Below are 24,504 nucleotides of genomic sequence, written 5' to 3' on the forward strand. Positions count from 1 at the left end.
TGGCCTGGACTCTGCTGGTGCAATTGTAGGCAGGCCCAGACTGGCAAGCTGTGGGTTCTGGCAAATGCCAGAGGGGCTGCTATAAGGTGCCATAGAATGTCAGTATCTAGTGGGCTGCCGAGGGCTGTTTGGGCCTCTGTGTGGGCTGATTGGGCCTCTGTGAACCTGAAAGGGCCTATTTTAATTCTCAGTCCAGACCTGATTGTAGGTCATAAATGGTCCAGGCCAATGAAGGGGCCATTCCTAGCAATTTGCTGCCTGCCTAGAAGCCGGTACTAAGGGCAGGCAGCAGAGGCATGTGTCTGGGACTCAGTGCATTTCCAGCATTTGGTATTCAGATCTGGATCCTTGATCTAAGTATTCTGTAGTGAGCTGAATAAAGGAAGATTAATTCACTGCATCACTGATGCTGAATATTAATCACTATACATAACCTGCACTGCACATCTAATGGCCAAAACCCACCCTGATGTTTCCACTGCCAGCCCTGATTGGGACCCTTTATTCTCCTTCAGTGGAACACAGGTATACAAGCACAGTGAAGTAACTCCAACAGAACTCGTCGGTTTTTATTTGCCTACTTGAACCCCACTTGGTGAGTCAAGTCATGAATCAAATTCAGCACCAATTCTGTATGATGGGCTGATTCGTAGTTCAATGGGCGCCTATAGACTTTGCATTGGTGAGTTCTACCACTAGATGGCGAGCTACTTTTGAATTCGTCTCATTTTCAGGGCGCACAATAAGCCGCTCCCGTTTATCGGTGCTGATCCAGTTCTGCACGGGCGTTAAAGCTTATCCTCCTCCTTATACACTGCGTTACACGGGAGTCCTCGAGCTGAAACTTTGTCCAGGCACGAAAGGGTTCGTCCCTCCCCCCAGTCCCAGGGAGCAGCCCAGGCACCTCCCCAGTATGAGTCACCCCGCGGAAGCCCTTCCCCCTGCTGCCTGTCTCTAGGTGATGGTGCAGCTAAAATGGAAGATATTTGGTGATGTAGTGTCCCCGACGCTGGAAGGCACAGCTGGCGAGTGGTCCTCGGCTGGGGCTATGGAGGGGCCCCTGGGGGATGAGTTTTAGATGAGAATATTGCACCCCACGTTGCTGCCGGTTTAGTGAAGACGTTGCAGGGGGAACCGGGGCAGCACCATGGCTGGGCTCATCAAGAAGCAGATTCTGAAACATCTATCCAGGTCTGTATATGGGATCTGCCGACTGAAATCTCTTTGTGCCACTGCCTGTCTGTCTGTCTGTCTGTGCTTGGCAGGGCTCACTGGCTACAGCACCCTGTCTGCAGGGATGAAAACACAGGCTTTTAATAAGTGTTTTTCTGGATCCCAAATCATTCCACCCTCTTGCTTGGGTGGGACTAAAGGGCAAGCACACCCTGCCATTGCTGGGCGACCCCTTAGGGGTGTTGGCTGTTTCAGTCCATGTTTATGACAAATGTTTCATTTCCTAAAGTTTAGGGAGGCTATTACATTGTAGCAAGGGAGGGATTTACAGAATTAGGGGCACATTGGGTGGGGGTGCAAAGTTTAAAGTCCTATTGAAGTTGGAGGCTACCAGTGGGTGGGTGACGTGACAAGGCATTTGTAAACATGATGTCATACAGGGAGACCAGGTCCAATGGTGACATCGGTGACAGCCAGTGACTGTTCGGCTGCTGGAGGGGGGTTGATACTTAGTATTGCCCAGAATTTGATCATTTCCTTCCCACTGACTGTACTATATAATGCCAAGCATTCTCGAAGGAGGAGGATTAGGCAACAGCCTGGGATTAACTCTTAAACTCGCAGATTAAGCCTGGGGAAGTTTACTTTGCCCTTAACTGTTGTATAGGACAGAGACCTGTGAGCCACACATGGATTTTTCTAGCAGCCAACGTGTTTACTCTTCAGAGTGAGGCAGGCAGGAAAGACAGACCAATTGCAACTCTATAGAAACAATGCCTTTAACTCATTTCACAGTTATTGTTATTGTCACTTTATACTAGACTGGTAGTCGTGCGAAGACTTCTGCTTCCTTTCTGGCAACTAATAGATGTTCAGCTTCGCTTTATGGTAGGGATACTATGTATACATCCAGGATCAGAGCCCTTACCCCCACCCTACGGAGAGCACTGTCTTTTGTCTAATATCTGACAACACTGCTGCCCAGAGATTCATATGGCTGGATTATTAACAAAAGTGACAGAGATAGGGAAGCTTAGCTGAGGCAGCAGAAACAAAAACACTGCACTTGTAAAATATATCATAAGGGTGTTTTTGATATTTGGTTCCCAGGTTTCATTATTGAAACACACAGAAGGGATATGGGCTCCTAGGGAATTCCCAATGTGTGTATGTTGTGCAGCCTACAGCAGAGGTCACTTATTGTATGAAGTAGACTTTATAGACCTGTTCTACCTGTCTGCTTAATGCAGCCTCGCTGAGCGGCTGTACAGCAAGGGACAACCTGAAGGGCAAATGAATAAAAGGCTGGAAAGAAAATCGTACTATTATAAAGTAACCTTCAGCGTATTTATATGTCATGTTCCTTCTTATCACAAACAGCAGTGCTGTCTCACTTTATGGCTGGAATGTTACGGTTTAGCCTGAGAAGGCACAGGCCAAAGATATGTGTGTTCTTTATCCTAGATATTAATCAGAGGCATAGTAGATCTGAGAGTCAGCTCTGTGAGCTGTGAGTTTACATGTAAAGGTGATGCAAACCCACTAATGAAAGAAAATACCTGCCCCCGCATACATTCTTTGCACATTTCCAGTGGCTTTGAAGGTATTGGTAAAAGTAAATGCTATTGAAAGAGGTGTTTGTCTGTCTGTCCCTTTCTGTAGCAGAAGTCAGAGTATATACTTCCTCACAGGCCTGTCAATCTGCTCTGGCTTCTGTTACATTCAGCACAAGCCAGCAGCATGAGAACAGAAATGGACAGACACTGCTTTCAATAGCAGTTACATTTACTAATAATCAGTGAAAATGTGCAATGAATATATATTGGAAAGTTGCTCAGAAGGACAATTCCTTTTCGTTAAGGAAACTGTTATATTTGGGTTTACTTCCCCTTTAATTGATTATAAGGTACGACATCTAGATAGAGTCAGAACCTACAGTGCAGAGAGTAAAACCAGCCAGAGAAGTACAGCTGTCCATAGCAATTACATTTAAAGGTTACTGAAAATATGTAATGAGTGTATAACAGACAGTTGCTTAAAATGACAATTTCCTCTCATTCTGCTAAAAAGAAACCGTTTTGGGTGGAGAGCTCTTTGAACCTTGATTTTATCTTGCGTGCTCTCTCATTAAAATAATCTGCCATTTGGGACCCTTCAGGGTGTTTTGTGAAATTCAATAGGGTCTCCCATTTCTGTGCTAGCAGACAATATTGTGTGAATGTTCTTTGAGAATTGCACCATTGCTCCTCAGTGCTGCCCCAGTGCTGCGTTTGTGAAAAAAGAAACTCTTTTTTTTTAAAATTAAGGCCCAGGTTATTGTTGTTATTATTATTAGGGCCAACATATTCTGCGGAGCTGTACAATAAACTGGTGTGAACATACAGATCACATATAAAAACACAACCATTACTGTAAGTGGCCCCTGCTTAAAAGAGTTTATAGTTTAAAGGTGCAGAGGTAATAGGTGTCATTTATGACCCTGTGGGGGGGGCAAGTGCAAGAGGATACCCTTTGGTGCTAATTTTTGAAGCACTTCGACCCCCCCCCCACTTGCTGTGCTTTGCACTGAGCGCAGAGTGATTGGTGAAGAGAGCCGTGCCAAAGCCCACCTTGTCTGGTCCCTACCCCCTGCCAAAAAATAAAACAACAGGGCCCTGATCGGGCTATGCCTCCTCCTCTGAATGATTCACAATATCCCCCCACACACACACACACCTCACTTGAATCAAATTTTGCGTAAAGGTGGCCATACATGTAGAGATCCGCTCATTTGGCAAACTGGCCAAATGAGTGGACCTCTCCCTGATATATGCCCACCTTGAGGATACATTAAGCATACTGGCTGTCTGATCAGGGGCCGCATTAACAAACCGATGCAGTCCTCAATCTGATGGGATTTTTAACCCTATCCAATAAACATCTGTCTGATTTTTGGCAGGATATCGATCAGGGAAGCCTGTCGGAGGGCCCTGTACACTGGGCAATAAGTTGCCAACTTAATCAGTTGGCATCTTATATATGCCCGTGTATGGGGGCCTTTACTCAGGCATTTGGAATACAATAGTGTAAATGTTGGTACTGGGCACACTGGCAAACTCGTGTATTGATCAGACCAGAAAAATAGTAGATTAAAAATTTAAAGCTTTATTGTATAGTCTCTACAATATTTGCTTTATGCTTAAAATGGTATTGGTTCAGAGTTGGAATACAATGCCCCACTCGCAGTGTTGGACTGAGGTGTCCGGTCCCACTGGGACTGCTACCTAGGGCCCCCCACCCCAGTCGCAAACTATTCTTGCCTCCTCCACCCTCCACTTGTGCCGCATAACTTCTATTTCCTTCTTGTGGCCACAGTCGGAGGTGGAGCAGCTCAGGTGGGAAGCCAGAGCAGGTCTGGGTCCGTGGGGCACACAAAGGCCCACCAGCCCAATCTGACCCTGCCCACACAGTGGGGAAAGTGCAAAAAAATGACCCACCACTTGCCCACACCTGCACCATCAACCCCACTTTGTTACCCAAACCGCTCAACCTGCAGGTGTCCCATATATCAACAATAGTAACAATAAGTGCAATAACTTTTGTATCTCATTATCCACTACATCTCTCCATGCTGATATCCCACGTTAGTTACTTCTCTAGGACTTTATTTGCAGAGCACACAGTCCTATTGGCTTCTGTAAGAACTGTTATATTTGGGGCTGGAGAAGTGGAAGAGGAATGTAAAAATGTATTTATTTTACACTGACGACTACATTTTTTCCTGGGTAGAACACTGCACAGTATGGCCCCCCATCTTATTGCAGGGGGTTTAGCTGATATATGACATTTTCAGCCTGCAAGATTCTTGAACCGGCCAATATCCATAGTACATGTATGTTTGTGAAGATTCTCATTCATCCAGGTCATGGTATATCTGTAGAGATAAGTCAAATCAATTAGGACTTGCTGTAATTTTTTCCTTGAAGACGTTTCACTAGTCATCCAACTGGCTTTCTCAATTCAGAATAGTTATTCTGAAATGAGAAAGCCAGTTGGATCACTGGCTTTCTAAGGAAAAAACACAGCAAGTTCAGTTGATTTGACTTATTTCTACAGACATAGTGCTTGTATATCAGTCTGGATTGCCAGGCAACATACATGGGCCAATAATACTTTGACAGTATTTTACACAGTATGGTTATTTTGGTATGGTATGGTTGTTTTTTTTTTAAAGGAAATGACACCTATGTGCAGATAGATTGCTGTTAGAAATAATTTAACTCGTTTACCTGCAGCAAGTTTCATTGCTCCTGGTAATGGTTTCTGCTTTTAGATTAGGTCATAGAGGGAGTTTGCCATTGCCCCTCCGGCAAAATAAAATCTCTGTTTCCTGATTGCCGAGAACCATATTAGTCAGTGTCAATTGTGCTCCTAAAGGTGTATATTCATGAATTCATTGTTTCCTGTGTTTGATTGGAACGAATTTATTATCTGGGGAATCTCTATAGCAATTTATGAGTTTGGGGTTACAACACATGAACTTTGTAAGAAGGGTGTGTAGTAACGTGCAGCACCTTGAAATATTATATGTAGTTAAGTTCCATGTTTGTGACAATGCTGTGAGGTTTACTGCCATTAGAATCATCATCTGTAATGTTAAAGGAGTAGTTCACCTTTAAATTAAGTTTTAGTAAAATGTGGAGTGTGATATTCTGAGACAATTCGCAATTGTTTTTCATTTTTTATTATTGGTGGTTTTTTTTAGTTATTTTAGTTTTTTATTCAGCAGCTCTCCAGTTTGAAGTTTCAGCAATCCGGTTGCTAGGGTCCAAATTTCCCTATCAACCATGCATCTATTTGAATAAAAGACTGGAACAGAAAGATGCGAAATAAAAAGTAGCAATGACAATAAATTTGTAGCCTTTACAAAGCATTTGTTTTTAGATGGGTCAGTGACCCGCATTGGAGAGCTTGAAAGAGTCCGAAGAACAAGGCAAATAGTTAAAAAACTATGATAAAGAAAAAATGAAGGCCAGTTAAAAAGATGCTTAGAATTAGCCATTCTATAACATATTAAAAGTTCACGTAAAGGTGAACCACCCCTTAAAGGCCACATGGGTATAAGTGTGCCATCTGCCTGTTATTTCACCAGCCTAGCTGGGAAAATACCAGCAAAGGCCTTTATTACAGATTTACCAGCAATGTACATTCTGATAAGATTGTAATACCCACTAATTCCTTGGTTTGCCCCATTCTCTGCCTGGTCCATCCCTCAGTGTCACAACTCCATCCCTTTTATGTCAAAGCTCTGACTGCTGCCTGCTCCCATTTCATTTCTGGCCAACCCCTTTTCACTGCTGGCTGGTATTCCCCCTGTGTAATTAGTGAATTATGTCTTTAAAATAACAATTGCTTAGCTGTAATTCATAAGACGGTATTGCAGTTTAAAACAGTACATATTTAGCACTGCTATTGTATAGCACCTCTCCAGTGTATTACAGCAGCAAAGCACAGAACATTCCTTTATACACAACTTTAAAGGGGTTGTTCACCTTTGAGTTAACTTTTAATAACATGTAGAGAGTGATGTTCTGAGACAATTTGCAATTGGTTTTCATTATTTATGGTCTTTGAATTATTTAGCTCTTCATTCAGCAGCTATCCTGTTTGCAATTTCATCAATCTGGTTGTTAGGGTTCCAAATTACCCTAGCAACCGTGCATTGATTTGAATAAGAGACTGCAATAAGAATAGGAGAGGCCTGAATAGAAAGATGAGTTACAAAAGAAAAAAAGTAGCAGTAACAAAACATTTGTTTATTAGATGGGGTCAGTAACCCCCATTTGAAAGAAGCCAGAAAAAGAAAAATATAAACAAAAAAAATAAAAATGAAATAATGAAGACTGAAAAGTTGCTTAGCCATTCTATGACATTAGAATAGCCCTGTTTGGCCTATCACTGCATTGTCATCCATGTATAAAAGCATTATATTGTGTTTTTGTGGCTGGGGAGGGGGTTCTGATGAGTTCTGGTTTTGACCCAAAGAACAAGCGCTAAATTCAATGTAGTCTAAGTAGTTTGTTAAGTGACAAACTTATTGGCTCATGTAGTCTCTCTAGGAGAATCCCACCTTGTTGTCTCTCTGCAGCTTAGATCAATTCATCCAAATTCTGTACTTAATAATAGGTTTTTCTGCATGAGCGAGATTGGATTTCAGGCAGATTCGCATAATAATATCAGTTTACTTGTAATGATCACTGTGACCATTGACTTTCCTTTTTCAATTGCAAATGCACCGTTTTACATCTTGATAGTCACATGTGTCTGTGCAGTAAAGCTCTCTGGTGCTTTTGGTCTTATTTGTGGGGGCAGTTTGAGAGTAGTGAAGAAACAGCATAAAGCTGGCCATAGATGCAAAGATTCGAATCCTCGAACGATCGGACTTCCCTATCTCCCGACCTGCCACTAACTATTTCGATCAAAAAAAGTAGAAAAGAACAGTTCAGCTGATCTGCACCAACTCTCCTTACTATAACTGCTTACCCACAGCAACAGTACCATCCCAGAGACTATTATCCCACTGCTACTATAGGCACCATCTCTCCCTACTATACCTGCTATGCTCAGTCTCAGTCCCTTCCCAGAGACTATTATCCCACTGCTACTATAGGCACCATCTCTCCCTACTATGCCTGCTATGCATCTCTCCCTACTATACCTGCTATCCCACAGTACCTGCCCAGAGACTATTATCCCACTGCTACTATAGGCACCATCTCTCCCTACTACACCGGCTATCCCACAGTCACAGTACCTTCCCAGAGTCTATTATCCCACTGTTACTATAGGCACCACCTCTCCCTACTATACCTGCTATCCCACAGCCACAGTAACATCCCAGAGACTATTATCCCACTGTTACTATAGGCACCATCTCTTCCTACTGGACTTGCAATCCCACAGCCACAATCTCATATCAGGAGCTAATATTTCTAATACCTTTGTGTTATTATGGTGCATTGTTGAATCATTACCATACTCTTCCTACCTAAAGCTCTGTGCTGCCTTCATTATATGATTTCGATCCAGATAACAATAGTTCTGTTTAATAGGATCCATTGTTTTGCACTTTGAGATGTAGAATGTATGTCCTTTTTACAATATTATATATATCTGTAATTTATTGCATGCATAATCAAAGTTCATGCTGAATGTTTATTGAGATGCTGTGAAACTGCTGACAGGCAGAGTGAATGAAGCTTTACACTTACCGGTGTGGCTTGTTTAATTTATCCTCCAAAGAATCACCCCTCCCATATGTAGATAATAGTCCAATTTTAAATTAAAGCTAAATTGCAAATAGCTATCATTGTAGTCTAACCAGCTTGCCTTTTGTGGAGCCAGCTGGGCTACTATGTCCTCTTGGCTAGCAAACTTGTTCTGGCAGTTTTTTTAAATTAATCATAACTGTGTAATTGAAACCACTCGTTGTTGTTGTTATTATTATTATTAGTTAATAATGAAGTACATTTCTGGTTGCTAGGGGTTACCATACTGGTGTAATTTAGCCCCAGTGTTTCATATTTAACTTGTTCCATTGAGGGAAACATGATGAGAATATAATAATAATAATAATAATCTAGTGTTTTAATAGCTAAACTAGAGACACAGGGTGACCTCCTAATTGTGTTTGCTCCTCTAGGCTTAGACTCAGAAACAACACACACGCACAAATACGTTATTCTTGTTAGAGAGCCTTCCTAATGTCTGTAAAGGTGTGCCAAATTTTCTTCTGTAATGTCATTCCTTATATCCTTCCACAAATCTCTGAGGCTGATTAATAAAAATAATATGCTAATTTGAGCAATCTGGTTGCTAGGGTCTAAATTACCCTAGTGACCATACATTGATTTGAATTAGACACTGGAATATGCCTATCCAGAGCATTTGTTTTTTTAGATGGGGTCAGTGACCCCATTTGAAAGCTGGAAAGCATCAGAAGAAGAGGGCAAATAATTGAAAAACTATATAAAAGGAGAAATGAAGACCACTTGATAAGTTTATTCAAACTAACCATCTATTGCGTACTAAAAGTTTACCTAAAGGTGAACCACCCTATTAAAGGGTATTGGGACCTATAAATAAAATGTTGCTTTTTTTGAAAGAAAGTATAATTCTAAACAACTTTCCAATATTCAATCATGACACATTTTTATTGGGTATAAAGTTGTGTGTGAATATAATTGCTATTGAAAGCAGTACCTGTCTGGCCATTTCTATTCTTTTCCCAGTGGTTCTGACATTGAAAAAAATGTAACAGAAGCAGCAGATTATCAGTCATGGCTTTGCTGAAGGAGAGCTGACTTGCAACATTGTTAAAAAAGTCAGAGCCAGGAACAGAAAAATGCATAGAAAGACGCTGCATTTGCAAATGACTTGAAAACTACTTAAAATATATAATGTATGTTGCAAAGTTACATAGAATTATATTTTCTATCATTAGGCAACATTTTACTAATAGTTTTTTAATATCCTTTATGTTGATGTTTTATTTGAGGGGTAAAATATTACTTGTCCTAATGATGATTAAAATGATAGAATGATACTGCTCTTCACACTTTTATCTAGTTCAGATGTTACTTCCATTTCCGGCATTTACACAGTCATTTATTTGATCGTTGGAATTAATAGAAGCACGAGTGATGAATCTATTAATGGGATATATTAAGTCAAGCTGCGCTCGTGGCCGAACAGATGCGGGAACATGGTGGGAGAGAGGATATGAGATTTTTCCTTTTTGTGCCACAGCAGGGAATTATGGGAGGATGTAGATTATTGATGGAGTGCATTGATTGTGGGCTTCTGGTCCAATATACTCGCAGAGTTATGAATGTTTAACTTGGCACAAGCTGCTTCTGTGTTGGTTAAGTATGTTTGGCAGCAGAGCAGTTAATTGACTATAGTCTAAGGAACGCCAGCCAATGGAAGTGTTTAAAGATCATGTAAACCTCTTTTGTTTATGATTAAAGAAAATGTAATTATAAGCATCTTGCTAATATACTTTAAAGGAACCGTAACAATTGTTTTAAAGTAATAAAAATAAAATGCAGTGTTGCCCTTTACTAGTAAAACTGCTGTGGTTGCTTCAGAAATGCTACTAATGTTTTTATAAATAAGCTGCTGTGTTGCAATAGGGGCAGCCATTCAAAGGAGAAAAGGCTTGGGTTACACAGCAGATAAGCTCGGTAGAACGATAGAACATAATGGTGTTTTCTGTTAGCCACTATTTAACCTGTGCCATATAGTGTTTTTTCAATTTCCACCATTGCTACACAGCAGCCTGTTTATATGAACTATAGTAGTGTTTCTGAAGCCAACAGATTAGTTTTACCAATGCAGGGCAACAGTACATAATATTTTCATTACTTTAAAACACTTTAATTTTTTGGTGTTCCTCTTCCTTTTTGAGTATACTGTAAATGTAATTGCTGGTGAAAGCAGTATCTGTGCACTGCTGGTTCTGAACTTGGAAAGAATGTAGTAGACACAGAGCAGTTTGGTATATGGAGTTTTGGCTGGAGTAGACCTTGTTCTGCTATACAGGTATGGGATTCGTTATCCTGAAACCGTTATCCAGAATGCTCCAGATGGAATACCCATCTCCAATAGACTCCATTTTATCCAAATAATCCAAATTCTTAAAAATGATTTCCTTTTTCTCTGTAATAATAAAACAGTAGCTTTTACTTGATCCCAACTAAGAAATAATTAATCCTTATTGGAAGCAAAATCAGTCTATTGTGTTTATTTAATGTTTACATTTTCTAGTAGACTTACGGTATGAAGATCAGTTATCCGGAAAAACCCAGGTCCAGAGAATTCTGAATAACGGGTCCCATACCTATATTGTTTAAGATCCAGTGTTAGCAGTGCAGAAAGGGATCGTTCATAGCAGTTAATTTACATGAATGTATATTTGATGTTTTCCTTCATTATGCCCTTTAAACCGCTTCTGTTCAAGAGCTTGCTGTAGTGGTTGAGCATGCCCCAATCAAATATCCACTTTTTTACTTTGCTGAAGGTGGGAGAAGTTTCCTTCTACAGGTATGGAACCTGTTATCCAGAATGCTTGGGACCTGAGGTTTCCAGATAATGGTTCTTTCCATAATTTGGATCTTCTTACCTTAAGTCTTAATTCTTTAAACTTTAAATAAACACAATAGGCTGGTTTTGCCACCAATAAGGATTAATAAGATCTTAGTTGGGATCAAGTACAAGGTACTGTTTTATTAACAGTGAAAAAGGAAATTGTTTTTAAAAATTTGGATTATTTGAAAAAAATTGTATATGGGAGATGGACTTCCTGTAATTCAGAGCTCTGTGGATAATTGATCCAATACCTGTACTCGCTGCTGTCAGTAGCAGAATGTGTTGACCCTATATCAAAATAATGGATAAAATAATCTTTAACCCATATGGGTTCCTTACCGCTGCCTTTATTATACAAACCCGTTTTCTTGAAAGCAATGAATTAAGGAAAGGCCGTCTTCCATAGACTCCATTTTATTTAAATAATCGGTTTTAAAAAAACTATTTTCTTTTTCTCTATACTAATAAAATTGTAGCTTGTATCTGATCCAAACTAAGATATAATAATGCTTATTAGAAGCAAAACCAGCCTATTGGGTTTATTTAATGTTTACGTGATTTTCTAGTAGACTTGAGGTATAAAGATCCAAATTATGGAAAGATCTGTAATCCGAAAAAACCCCAGGTCCCAAGCATTCTGGATAACCGGTCCCATACCTGTAATTATGATCCTTTATTTATATAGTGTTGACATTTTCTGCATCTGAACATCCTTCCCATCAGTCCCTGCCCCAAAGGAGTTTACAATCTAATGTCCAATTAACCTGCCTGTAATTTACGGGATTGTGTGAAGAAGCTGGAGAATTCTGCAGAAAGTGCCCAGGTTAGAATCCATACAGGGTTGTTGTGCAGTTTGTTTCCCTTCTCTTAGAAGAAACAGGTATGGAATCCGTTATCCGTAATCCCGTAATCCAGAAAGCTCAGATTTATGGGAAGGTCCTCTCCCATATACTCCATTACAATAAATAAATACATTTTAAAACATATTTCTTTTTTTCTCTGAAATAATAAACCAGTACCTTGTACACAATCCCGACTAACCGCGTTGGACTGGGCCCCAACCCCCTTCCGGACCCCCATGCCTTTGCCGCAACTTCCCTACAGACTTCCTGCCTTAATCACAACTCACCCTCCAGGCCCCCCCCGCGCATATCTGTCCTGTAGTTGCAGTGTGATCGGAGCAAGGGGGTGGGGAGATCATGGGGCAGCCCGGGCTGAAAACAGGTGCAGGTCTGGTTTAGGGGGGCCCACCGGGTTTTTACCCGGTGGCCCAGTCCGACCCTGCTGACTAAGGTATAATTAATCCTTATTGGAGGTGAGGCAGTCCTAATGTTTAAATTCTTAAGTATAGAGATCCAAATTAAGGAAAGACTCCTTTCTGGAAAAAACCTTAGGCCCTGAGCATTGTGGATAACAGATACCATACCAGTATAAGGTTTATTTGCTGAGCCATATGGATTAGTGATGTGCGGGTCTGGTAAAACCTTAAAGACCATAAACCGGCCACCCTCTGCCCCAGCCCAACTTCCGGCTTCCATTTATCTCCCAACCGATGACGTCACAAAAGGGGTGTGGCAATCAGGAACACATCTATAAAAAAAAGAACTTGGAAGCCGGCAGTGCAAGATAAGCGGGCGGGGAGAGCAGGAAGAAGAGCTCATCCTGGACCCGCACGCCACCTGCAAAAGGGGATGCGAGGTCGGCTTGAACCCGCGGGTATCTGGCCAGCCCACACATCACTAATATAGATGCACCATCCGATGGCTTACCTGCTAGAATACAGAAATATCTGTACAATCTACTTAGGAGTGAATACTGGGTAGAGAATGTGAGGAGAAAGTAAGATCAGGAAAAGAGAAGCAAAAGGAGTTGCCGTTTAAAAAATGCACATTTAAATTCAGTTTTAGTACAATGTAGACAGTAATATCCTTAGACAAGTTGTAGTCTTCGTTTTATATTTTTCATTGGTGTTTTTAAATGATGGGACTAGAAAATGAATAGTGGAGGGGGCCTGAATAGAATGATAAATAATGAAAAGCAGCACTATAATTCTAGCCTCACAGAGCTGATGTTGGCTGATGGGGTCAGTGACCCCTGTTAGATAGCTGGAAAGAGAAAAAGATTCCAAACTGGAGATCTGCTGAGTAAAAAACTAAACTTAAAAACCACAAATAATAAAAAAATTAAAACCAATTGCAAAGTCTTTCAGAATATCACTCTGTACATCATACAGAAAGTTAACTTAAAGGTAAACAGCCCTGTTAAATCATAACCAGGTTCAAGATGTACATACAGTATCAGGGTATTAGTCATTCAACCATAGTTCGAAGACCGATGACAAATACATATTCTGGGCTTGCAGGAAGTTTTGAATTAGAAAATATTTGATCAGTGGTATAGTTACTGCCACCTAAAGTTGGGGGGGGGGGGGTTGTGCTGTTACCCTAAGGGGCTCCCTGTACCTCTTAGGACCCCCCCCAGCAGCTGCAGAATCTGCTTCCTATATAGTTATACCCAAATATCCGTAATGAAGTGCCTTGTCATTCAGTTACATTAGCAGCATTGACAGGTGGGTGGGGCATTTGAACGTTGCCGTATTCCATCTGGTGGAGTGGAGGCTGCACAGTCCTGTGTTCCACAGGCCTTCGTGGAACATTTTGGGGCACTGAATGAAGCAGTAGTGGCAGGGCTGCGCTTAACTCCTGGGTCTGATGAGATTTGTTTGTGTTCAGATAACAGTAAATAGCAAGGCAAGGGGAATATCTGGGGCTGCAGTTGAGAATAAATTCCCAGAATCCCTTGCCAGCAGCAGGGGCACAGCGAGAGCAATAACAAGCTGGAAGCTCTCTCTCCTACAGTGTAATGTGAGATCCATACTGCGACCCAATAAAGCGTCACTGTTACATTATCTGCAGTGCTGTAAATCACATTCTGTATAACAGACCTGCCTGTCTTCTCCTGTCTGCTACTGGCATAACCCACACACAGCCTGCCCGCTGTTTTCTTTTATTCTTTAGTAGAAGATACAATGAGGACTGTAATATAGATAGATAGATAGATAGATAGATAGATATACCGGTGTATAAATATATGGTAGTAATAACAGCACTCACGCTTTGGCTTTTGTTTCACGGTGCACGTCCCTTGAGGTCATAATGTTACCATAATGTGCACATTGTAACCGCAACGTTTCGAGCCCAGATAGGCTCTTTCTCAAAACAGTGGTTGAAGTCAAATACAAATGAATCCGATTTTTTTATAGTCCATCATAGGAAGTGACATGTTAATCATTCATTTACACATTCTACAGGGTTCAAGCCATGTCTATTGCATATAATGAATGAAATTTAAATGGCACAGTATATATCTAAAAAAAATACACAACTTTATAGATATGAGTTATAATCTTTGTTTAAACCATGGGGATGTAGGGAGTTCAATTGATCCACCATACCTCCCTTTGCTTTAATCTCAATTCACAATCCCCTCCTCTCTCTAATGGGGATACCATTTCTAATACCATGAATCGTAAATGTTCAGCTGTGTGTCCCTTTTCTTTAAAATGTTTGGAGAGTGGCAATCCCATATTCCCCAATTTGATCGTTGATCTATGTTGTAAGGGCATACAATTACTTATATTACAATTTCTGTTAAACAGGTATGATACCCTGGTATTTGAAAAGTTTCTCCTGTACCAGGATGTTTGAAGGTTTCACCTTTCATCACATATATACATTGTTTGCAATTCAAACAGGGTTTGAATTGTTTTTTATTCCCAAAAATTTATCCTTTTGTATTCCTCTTTTGTATGATATTAAAGGTGGTAACGCAACAAACTCTCTTATCATGGGATATACTCTACGCAATATATACCATATGTGTGTGTGTATTATATATATATATATATATATATATATATATATAAAATACACAAAAGCCATGAATATCTTGTAAATTATATCCTTATAAACAGTGAGTTCTGATGTCATCAGTTATAAACGGTGAGTTCTGATGTCATTTCTGTCACATGACTCACTGAAATGTGTGTATTATAATCAATAAAGAACCCCCCTGTTGCAAAATATGATGATATTAGAAGTTACCTCGGAGTTCCATGAGTTTAATTAAAATGATTTTTAAGAAAAGCCCGGGTCCCAAGCCTTCTGGATAACAGGTCCCATACCTGTTTATAATATAAAAATTAGCCTCCTGGACCCCAGGCGGTGGAGGGCCCAGGCCCCTGCCCTTGATAAATATGGTGGAAGTTGTGGCCCAACAACTTTTGGGTCACAAGTGACCTGAGGACACTTTAATGAGTGGATTCTGGTACAGGTATGGGATCTATTATCCAGAAACCCATTGTCCATAAAGCTCCGAATTGCAGAAAGGCCCCATTTTATCCTAATAATCCAAATGTGTAGGATAATAAAACAGTGCCTAAGATATAATTAATCCTTATTGGAAGCAAAACCATTGTGTTATTTAATGTTTACGTGATTTTCTAGTAGATTTATGGTATGAAGATCCAAATTATGGAAAGATCTGCAAAACACAAGCTCCCGAGCATTCTGGATAACAGGTCCCATACTTGTAATTGATTTACTAGCATATACAAAATTGCACCAATAGCAGTTGCACGTGCAGTGGCATAACAATGGTGCGCCGGGGCCCGGCACCCCTACCCTGCCCTCTGTCCGCCTGCCAGCCTACCTGGCCATATCTCCCTGCTGTGCTTGTAACTTAGGTTAGAAAGTGACCGGGGGATTTCTTAAAGCTATTGAGGAAGCAGAACCCACTGTCTGGGACCCCAGCAACGATGGGGTTATTTAAGCCACTGCACCAATGGTTACAATCAGCAGTTCATTTTGATTTTCACCTTCATTTTACACCTTAACAAATGAAATTAAATGAACTTCCCAACTGCAGTGAAATGCATAGTAGAATCATCACCTAAAGTTCTCCCATATCCATCTGAAACCTTTGGAGTAGGGAGCACGACAGGGGGCGAGGCCAGGGTGGAACAGGAGTGGGGTGTGACTAGTGCAGACATGGCCAAGAGGCACACAGATCCCTTTACAAATATATCCTACAATATTTAATCTGACCAGGTATGGGCGAATTGTACATGATCTGATCATTCAGGACAGTTCGCTAGTCTTACCAGCTTAATGGTGCACCAGAACATGGTTGCTACTACCTGTAGCTCACTATACATACCTTTCATTATGCATAGGACAGACCTAAACCATGTAGCAGCTACACAGAGGACCTCTAACAAGGCCCGGACTGGCAATCTGTGGGTTCTGGCAAATGCGAGAGCTGCTGCTATAAGGTGCCATAGAAAGTCAGTATTTAGTGGGCTGGTTGGGGCTGTTTGGCCCTCTGTGTGGGCTGATTGGGCCTCTGTGTACCTGAAATGCCAGGGCCTATTTTAATTCTCAGTCCGGACCTGCCTCTAACCTCTAATCTTCTGGTGTCCCAGCTACGTAGCTTGCCGATAACCACTGCCTTGCTTGCTGTAAAGCTTGTTGAGTCCCATGGTAGAAAAGAGTTATATAAATGATTCACTTATCCCTTAATGTCACATTAGCTAGAGAGTGACAGGAGGACGATGAAGAGGATTATGGGATAAAGAAGGAAACAATGGCTCTCTACAGCTAAATTAAATCTGCAAAATACATTTATGGGAGCCAGGGACAGCCATGCAATAGGATTATCATTATTGCAGGTACAGGAGCCTAAGCCTATTGGCAAAGGTCCCTGCCATCCCAATTCTTAATATATCCGTTGGAAAAATATTTAATGCTCAAAGTTTTAGCATGTAGAGATCTGTAGCTTTCAGGGTCCCATTAAATCAGCATTTTGTGCTGTTTCTTACCTAAGTATAATTCCCAGCTGGTGGTAGGCTGGGACCCCATTAATAACCTAATGTTTATATTTATCTCAGGCCCAGTATTAAAGGCCATGTCTTTTCAACCGCTCTCTCTGGTTAATAGAACTGACACAAGAGCTTTTTTCCAATACATTTGATTCCAAAAGCTATTCATTCTTGTCACGTCGTAGAGTTCTGTCAGTTGAACCAGAGATGGCAACGTATTTCGCTTTCTCAGAAGAATAATTCACTTATTCCTGTGGTGCTGCTGGACGGCTTGCCGGTTTATTTTATGAAACCCCTATTGCAATTGTGGAATAGCATTTGGTGCCCTTGACCTGTGTTTCAAATTCTTATTGCCTTTGTCGTTATGAAAGCGATACCGACACTTTCCTAGAAAAGACATCCAGAGGAGCTTGACAATATTATTAAGATGCTCTGACACAGCTGAGGTGCCTGGGGGCAGAGAGATTGTTCGGTCATTCCGCCCGTGCTGGAGGTGGCACGATCCTTCAGTACTGATGGTTTATGTCCCCTTTAATTACATTTGCTGTTACACAGTATAATAAAGGTAACTATGGACCTGTTATCCAGAATGCCGACCCCATTGTTGCTGGGGGTCCCAGACAGTGGGGTCTGCACTTCAATAGCTTTAAGAAAACCCCCAGCCGCGGTCACTCTCTAAACTAACTTGTAAGCACAGCAGGGAGATACAGCCAGGTAGGCTTCCAGGTGGGTGGGTGGTCTGGCAAGTGGATGGTGGGCCAGGTAAAGACATGATGGGCCCCTCCAAACATTTTTTTTTTGCAGGGGGCCCGGCGCACAATAGTTTCGCCATTTTGTGTGCAACTGCTATTGGTGCAAATTTGTATATGCTAGTACATCAACTACAGGGATGGAACCAGTTACCTGGGGTTTTTCGGATAACAGAACTTTCCGAAATGGAGATCTTTATACCTTAAGTCTACTAGAAAATCATGTAACCATTAAATAAACCCAACTGGCTGGTTTTGCTTCCCATAAGGATTAATTATATCTTAGTTGGGATCAAGTACAAGCTACTGTTATGATTATGAAGTTGGATTATTTGTGTAAAATTAGTCTGAGAGAGATTTCTGAATAACAGGTTTCCATATAACGAATCTCATATATTCTTTGCTTTTTCATCATAATGTAATCGTGCAGTGGCGTAATGTCGGGCCCCAAGTTTTTACCCCCTCCCTCCATGATAGATGTGAAAGGGGTCCAGGCCAGCGGGAACAGGTATCACTGGCTGATAGGGGCTCAGACTGTGGCCCAGAAGGTTGCAGGGATCACCTTTCACTTAACTTTTAGTATGTTATAGAATCTTAATTTCTATGTAACTTTTTAATTGGTCTTCATTTTTTTAGTTTTTTTTTAGTTTTTATAGTTTTTTAATTACATTAACATGTATTTGTAGTTATTGCTTCTTTCTGTTCCTTATCTTTCTATTCAGGCCCTCTCCTTTTCACATTCCAGTCTCTTATTCAAATAAATGCATAGTTGCTAGGGTAATTTTGACCCTAGCAACCAGACTGTTAAAATTGCAAACTAGAGATCTACTGAATAAAAAGCTAAATAACTCAAAAACTGTAAATAATTAAAAATGAAAACCAACTGCAAATTGTCTAAGAATATCATGCTCTATATTATCTTAAAGGTTATTTTACAGATGAACAACCCCTTTATTACACCCCCGCAATGTCTGCTCCCTGCTAGTTACATTTCTGTATCCCTGTGCCCAGTGTAGATATTCTCTTAAACCCTGCCCTGAATTCTGAGCTTCTAGTTCCATAGAGCCATGGCAGTCTGCTGGAAGAACCTTCAAATCTGTGCTGCCTGGCATGTAATTCTCTGGCAGTGAAAGGGTCCATGGAAATATTGCAAGTGCCTACCCCTTCTTTATTCCTTGAAAATAAAAATGAAGAACTGGTGAAATTAGATCTGCCCCCTCTCCTCCTTCCCGATTGGATATTGTGACGGGGTGGCTTTTTAATCACTCCCAGTAATTACAGTTGCAATAAAGAGGCAGATGGGAAGATGCAGTGATAAACTCAAGGGAAATTAAGCATATGTGAAATATTTGTGTTTTTGAAAAAGATGTATATGAAAAAATTAAAAAAAAATAAAAGATTCTTATTCAGCAGCTTGCAAACAGCAATTTTAGTAATCTGGCTGCTAGGGTCTGAATAAAACTAGCAACCTAGCATTCATTTGAATAAGACACTGGAATATGAATAGGAGAGGCCTGAATAGAAAAATGAGTAATAAAAAGTAACAATAACTACATTTGTAGCCTTACAGAGCATTTGTTTTTAGATGGAGTCAGTTACTCCCATTTAAAAGCTGGATAGAGTCAACAGAAGTTATTTTAAAATATTTTAAAAATAAAAACCTATAACAAATAAATAATGAAGACCAATTGTAAAGTTGCTTAGAATTGGCCATTCTGTAACATACTAAAAGTTAACTTAAAGGTGAACCACCCCTTTAATGTTTACATGGATCTTCAGGTATGAGAAAATACCTTTTTCTCCTTAAAGGGGAACTTTACCTTGAAATGTTTGTTTTAGTATGTAGCAGACTGTGTGGTATTCTAAGAAACATTGTGGTTGGCCTATATTTTCCTGTTTGTGTTTTTTTTTTCCTCTCTGAAGATGCAGATGGTATTAAAAGTACTGTGGGGGTGGCACAAAATGACTTAGGGATTTGTCTGTAACTATAACCCAATTGTAGTTGCAATAGCATGTGGCATTCTACTGGTACTACTTGGAATGGGTCACTGTGATCCAATACAATAGAAAATAATAATATAAATGAGGTGCAGCACTGCTTCTGAACCCCTTTTTTTTTGGGTTACCATGCCAGACTGTAGAAGACCCTAAGGGTGGTGACACACGCTAAGATTCCATGGAGACAAATCTCTTCTTTGGGTGACTAATCTTCCCGAAAAGCCTTCCAGTCAGCTAGAATGTAAATCGCTGGTGGGATGGCACTCGGATCGCTTCGTTTTCCGAAGTTTCCTCGTGAGGCAACTTCAGAAAATGAAGCACAAGTGCCATCCCACCAGCGATTTACATTCTAGCCGACGGGAAGGCTCTTCGGGGAGATTAGTCGCCTGAAGAAGGGCCCTGGAATCTTACATGTGTCACCACCCTTATGAACCACTGCTTTAAACTATTATACAGTATGTATGGGACCTTTTATCTAGAATGCTGGGGACCTGGGTTTGTCCGGATAAGGGATCATCCTGTAATTTGGATCATAATCTACTAAAAAATGATTTAATTAATTAAACTCAATAGGCTGGTTTTGCTTCCAATAAAGATTAAATCCTAGATTGTATCAGGTAAAAGGTACTATTTTATTATTACAGAGTAAAAAGGAATAATAGTTAATTTTAATTTTGGATTTGTATTTGGTTAAAATGGAGTCTATGGGAACCTTTCCGTAATTCAGAGCTTTCCGGATAACAGATCTGGTTGCTAGGATCCCTCTTGAGGGGCCTTTAGAAAAGCAATCTCAAATAATAATAAAAACACTCAATCCAATGATCTTGACTTATCTGCTTTCCCAAACAGATGGCATTTGCAGATTGCAGGCTGCAGGGAGAAAGAAGAGGAAAAAAAAGTGCAGTTTTTGTCTTGCAAAATCCCTTTTCTCCCCCACTAATGTGCTGGTACCGCAGTCAGACGGAGTGCCAGCTCCCGTCCTTGGCATGCTGTATCATCTGAACTGAATACTGTAAATACTGCCTTAGGAGAAAGACAAACACATAAATCAGTGTTCTAATCTCTGCTTCCATGTCCTGTATACATAGGTGTTAATGTTAGGGACACCATGCCCTGTCTCTGTACAATGCGGGACAACAGTACCCAGCACAAACACACATTCTGCTATTTGACAAACAGAGAAACCCCAGCTAAAGGCCAAAGTACCATTGCAGAGACTGAAAAACAAAAGGTGAATGTCCTGCCATGGCCCAGTCCCAGCCTTGATCTCTGTCCAATTAACAATATGTGGGAATACATTGAGGTGCACAGCATCACCTTCCCAATCTCAACGACCTGGGGCAAATCTGCCTGGAAGAATGGGCAAAGATCACCCCCAAACAGAATGCCCTACTTGCTGCAGCCAATCCTGATCTTTCTTCCATTTTTCCATGACCATTATCACTGATGTAATAGATTCTATAAGTGATACGGCATTTTAAATGGTAATAAAGCACCAAATACATGATGCCACTTCATATATAATTTACTTTGTATAATTAACTTTCTAAATTCCATCATTGTGGCCCTCCTTCTATTCTGCAAAATACATAGGCATCACATTTTCACATTCACATTTTAAAAAAAATATTTCCTTTTTCCCTGTAATCTCAAGTAATCTCAACTAATATATAATTAATCCTTATTGGAAGCAAAACAATCCTATTAGGTGTAATTAATGTTTGTTACTTTTTAGCAGACTTCAAGTATGGAGATCTGAATTGTGGAAAGATCCCTTATCTGGAAAACCCAGCATTCTGGATAACCGTTCCCATATCTGTACAGTCGTACTTTCTGGATAATGGGTTTCCCATACCTGTATTAGTTCCCCTATCAGAATGTGTGTGGGATCCGTTATCCGGAAACCCATTATCAAGAAAGTATGGGATGGCCGTGTGTGCGTGTCCAATAGATAGAAGAGGTGGTGGGGGGTAAATAGAGGCCACACTGCCCATGTCCAAGAATAGGAGTTGTAGGTAACGGTTATAAGAAGTCAAGATGGGCTTGATGGCGACTATAAGGCAAGTTGGGGACAGTAACATCAGTTTTGCCCAGCCTGTGGCTCTTTGGTTGTCATTTAAGTGAAACTTCCAGAACCCTCCAACAGGGCGTCTGTATAGGGAAGTACAAGATAAAAAGTGCAGTGGTTTGAGGTTTCTGATGTTATTTTCATACCCAGTCAGATTCACTTTTCTGTTTCTCGAATAACCAAGTCAGAACATTGTTCCCTTTTTCTATTTCAGATTCACCAAGAACCTGTCCCCTGACAAGATCAATCTGAGCACTCTGAAAGGGGAAGGCCAGCTGACCAACTTGGAACTGGATGAGGAGGTGCTTCAGAACATGCTGGACCTGCCAACCTGGCTAGCAATCAACAAAGTCTTCTGCAACAAGGCTGCCATTAGGGTTGGTGCTGTTTTGTCATTCAGCAAGTTTTTATTTAAAGGGGTTGTTCACCTTTAAATTTCTTTTGGTATGATGCAGAGAGTGATATTCTGAGGCAATTTGAAATTGGGTTGGGTTTTGTTATTTTTTGTGGTTTTTAAGTTGAATTTTTATTCAATCCTGGATTCAGTGCAACCCTAATTTTAACGATTATGGGTAGTTAGAGGATGTGGGAGTATTAAAATGGTGGTCACTGGGGGGCAAAGGAGTGAATTGGGTTTTTGACTTGTGATTTCCAGTTAATAAAGGTGCCTGACATTCATCTGTATTGCAGATCCCATGGACAAAGCTGAAAACGCATCCTATAAGCCTGGTTAGTATTGCTTTTTGGTTACATCATTAAGAAAATACAGAAGTGACACCGTAGGTATTTAGATCAAATACCACATTTACTAAATAGGCGTGAAACGTGGGGCATTCATGGCAGTTACACTGCATTATCTGAATGTTTAATTTCCAGCTCCAGGAATTAGGAAAAAAAAACAGATGATTGTTTTTATCTTTGTTCCTGCAGTCCCTGGACAAAGTCATAATGGAGATGAGCACCTGCGAGGAGCCACGGAGCTGCAATGGTCCCTCCCCTCTTGTAACAGCGTCGGGACAAAGGTATGCTATTTACAAACAGACCTCTATAAATAAATACGTCCTGAGATTCTGAGACAATGAATGTGCCTGCAGCCTGGCTGCCAGCTAAGTACTGTGAGATCCTTTATGTAGTGGATATTAAATATTAGTATAATTGTATTACTGGCATGTGCTGACATGATAATAATTGTCTCTATGACTGCTGGAAAAACATTTGCTATCTACTGTATGTAATACTGAATTGTTTTGAATCCAAGTTCTCTTCGCCTTCCCAACTTTGAGGCACATTTACTAAAGACCGAATTGTGTTTTTCTGATAAATTTTCGCTAATTAGACAATTCGCAACAACATTACTAAATTACGAGTAACGCACATCATTAACAAATTACTTTTGCTGCGTTTCGCCAGGCAAATTCTCGGTCTGGTGAGCCATTGTAAATCCGTGACCTCATATCCTGTATTTCAAAAAAGTCAGAAGCAAAAATCAGAACGCTGGAGGTTTTTCATATTTAAATGAGATTATGTTTACACTTTTTTTTCACTTTGAAGTAGGGATGCAGAAATCCAGGATTTGGTTCGGGATTCGGCCTTTTTGAGCATGATTCGGCCGAATCCTTTTGCCCGGCTAAACTGAATCCGAATCCTAATTTGCATATGCAAATTAGGGGAAGGGAGGGCAATCGCCTGACTTTTTGTCACAAAACAAGGAAGTAAAAAAATGTTTTCCCTTCCCACCCCTAATTTGCATATACTTGGTATTCTCAGCCGAGTCCAAAATAGTGTATTCTGTGCATCCCTAATTTGAAGCTCATGCCACAATTGTTTAAAGGTCCCCATAGACGCGACGATTCTTCTTGCCGAACGACCGATTTTAGGGAAGCCCGACCAATCCTTCGAAATTATCGTGCGGTTAGTGGGATTCGAACGATCATACATCTTACGATTTTTCGCCCGAAATCTGTCAGGAAATTGATCGGCCAGGTCAAAAAATCTTTTGTCGGTCCCAGTGCAATCTATCTATGATTGCAGGGCCAAGCAAGCAGCTCCCCTTTGTTTTCCTGGCAAATTGGTCTTTTTAGTTGATGGTAAATTCGTACGATCGTTCTGAGAAGATCGTGGTCTCACGATCAGGATCTGATCTTTTAAAAATCTCAACATCTATGGCCAGCTTTAGGATGGGCTCATGTCTAGGACAATAGAGGATCTCTGTCTTCATTTTGCTTCCTTTGACATTATTTTAATAATAAATGGCTACTTCCAGCAATTTCACCAAAATTACTAATAAATACATACATATATACCTTTTATGCCCACTTGATTTATATTATCTAAAGCGTAAATAATTGAATTGTGCTTTTCTGCGAAATTTTCGCTAATAAGACAATTCGCAACAACATTGCTAATTTCCGAGCATCACACGTCACTAACAAATTACTTTCTCCGCGTTTCACCAGGCAAATTTTTGATCTGGCAAGCGATTGTAAATCCGCTAATTTATCAAAGTGTGA

General features: G+C 40.5%; 1 protein-coding gene across 2 annotated transcripts in view; it reads left to right on the top strand.

Moving 5' to 3' along the window:
- The first annotated feature begins 918 nt into the window (after positions 1–918).
- uhrf1bp1l.L (UHRF1 binding protein 1-like L homeolog) overlaps positions 919–24,504 on the top strand; it is a 64,752-nt gene continuing 41,166 nt past the window's right edge. Inside the window, exons 1-4 of one of the 2 annotated variants that reach the window (XM_018250884.2) lie at positions 919–1,191; positions 22,209–22,371; positions 22,685–22,723; positions 22,925–23,016. In XM_018250884.2, the coding sequence (XP_018106373.1) occupies positions 1,148–1,191; positions 22,209–22,371; positions 22,685–22,723; positions 22,925–23,016 (338 nt within the window). In that variant the 5' untranslated portion in view covers positions 919–1,147. The remainder of the gene's footprint in view (positions 1,192–22,208; positions 22,372–22,684; positions 22,724–22,924; positions 23,017–24,504) is intronic. The other variant, NM_001091479.1, reaches the window with a different exon arrangement.

The sequence above is a fragment of the Xenopus laevis genome, chromosome 3L (genome assembly GCF_017654675.1).
Source record: "Xenopus laevis strain J_2021 chromosome 3L, Xenopus_laevis_v10.1, whole genome shotgun sequence".
Classification (NCBI taxonomy): domain Eukaryota; kingdom Metazoa; phylum Chordata; class Amphibia; order Anura; family Pipidae; genus Xenopus; species Xenopus laevis.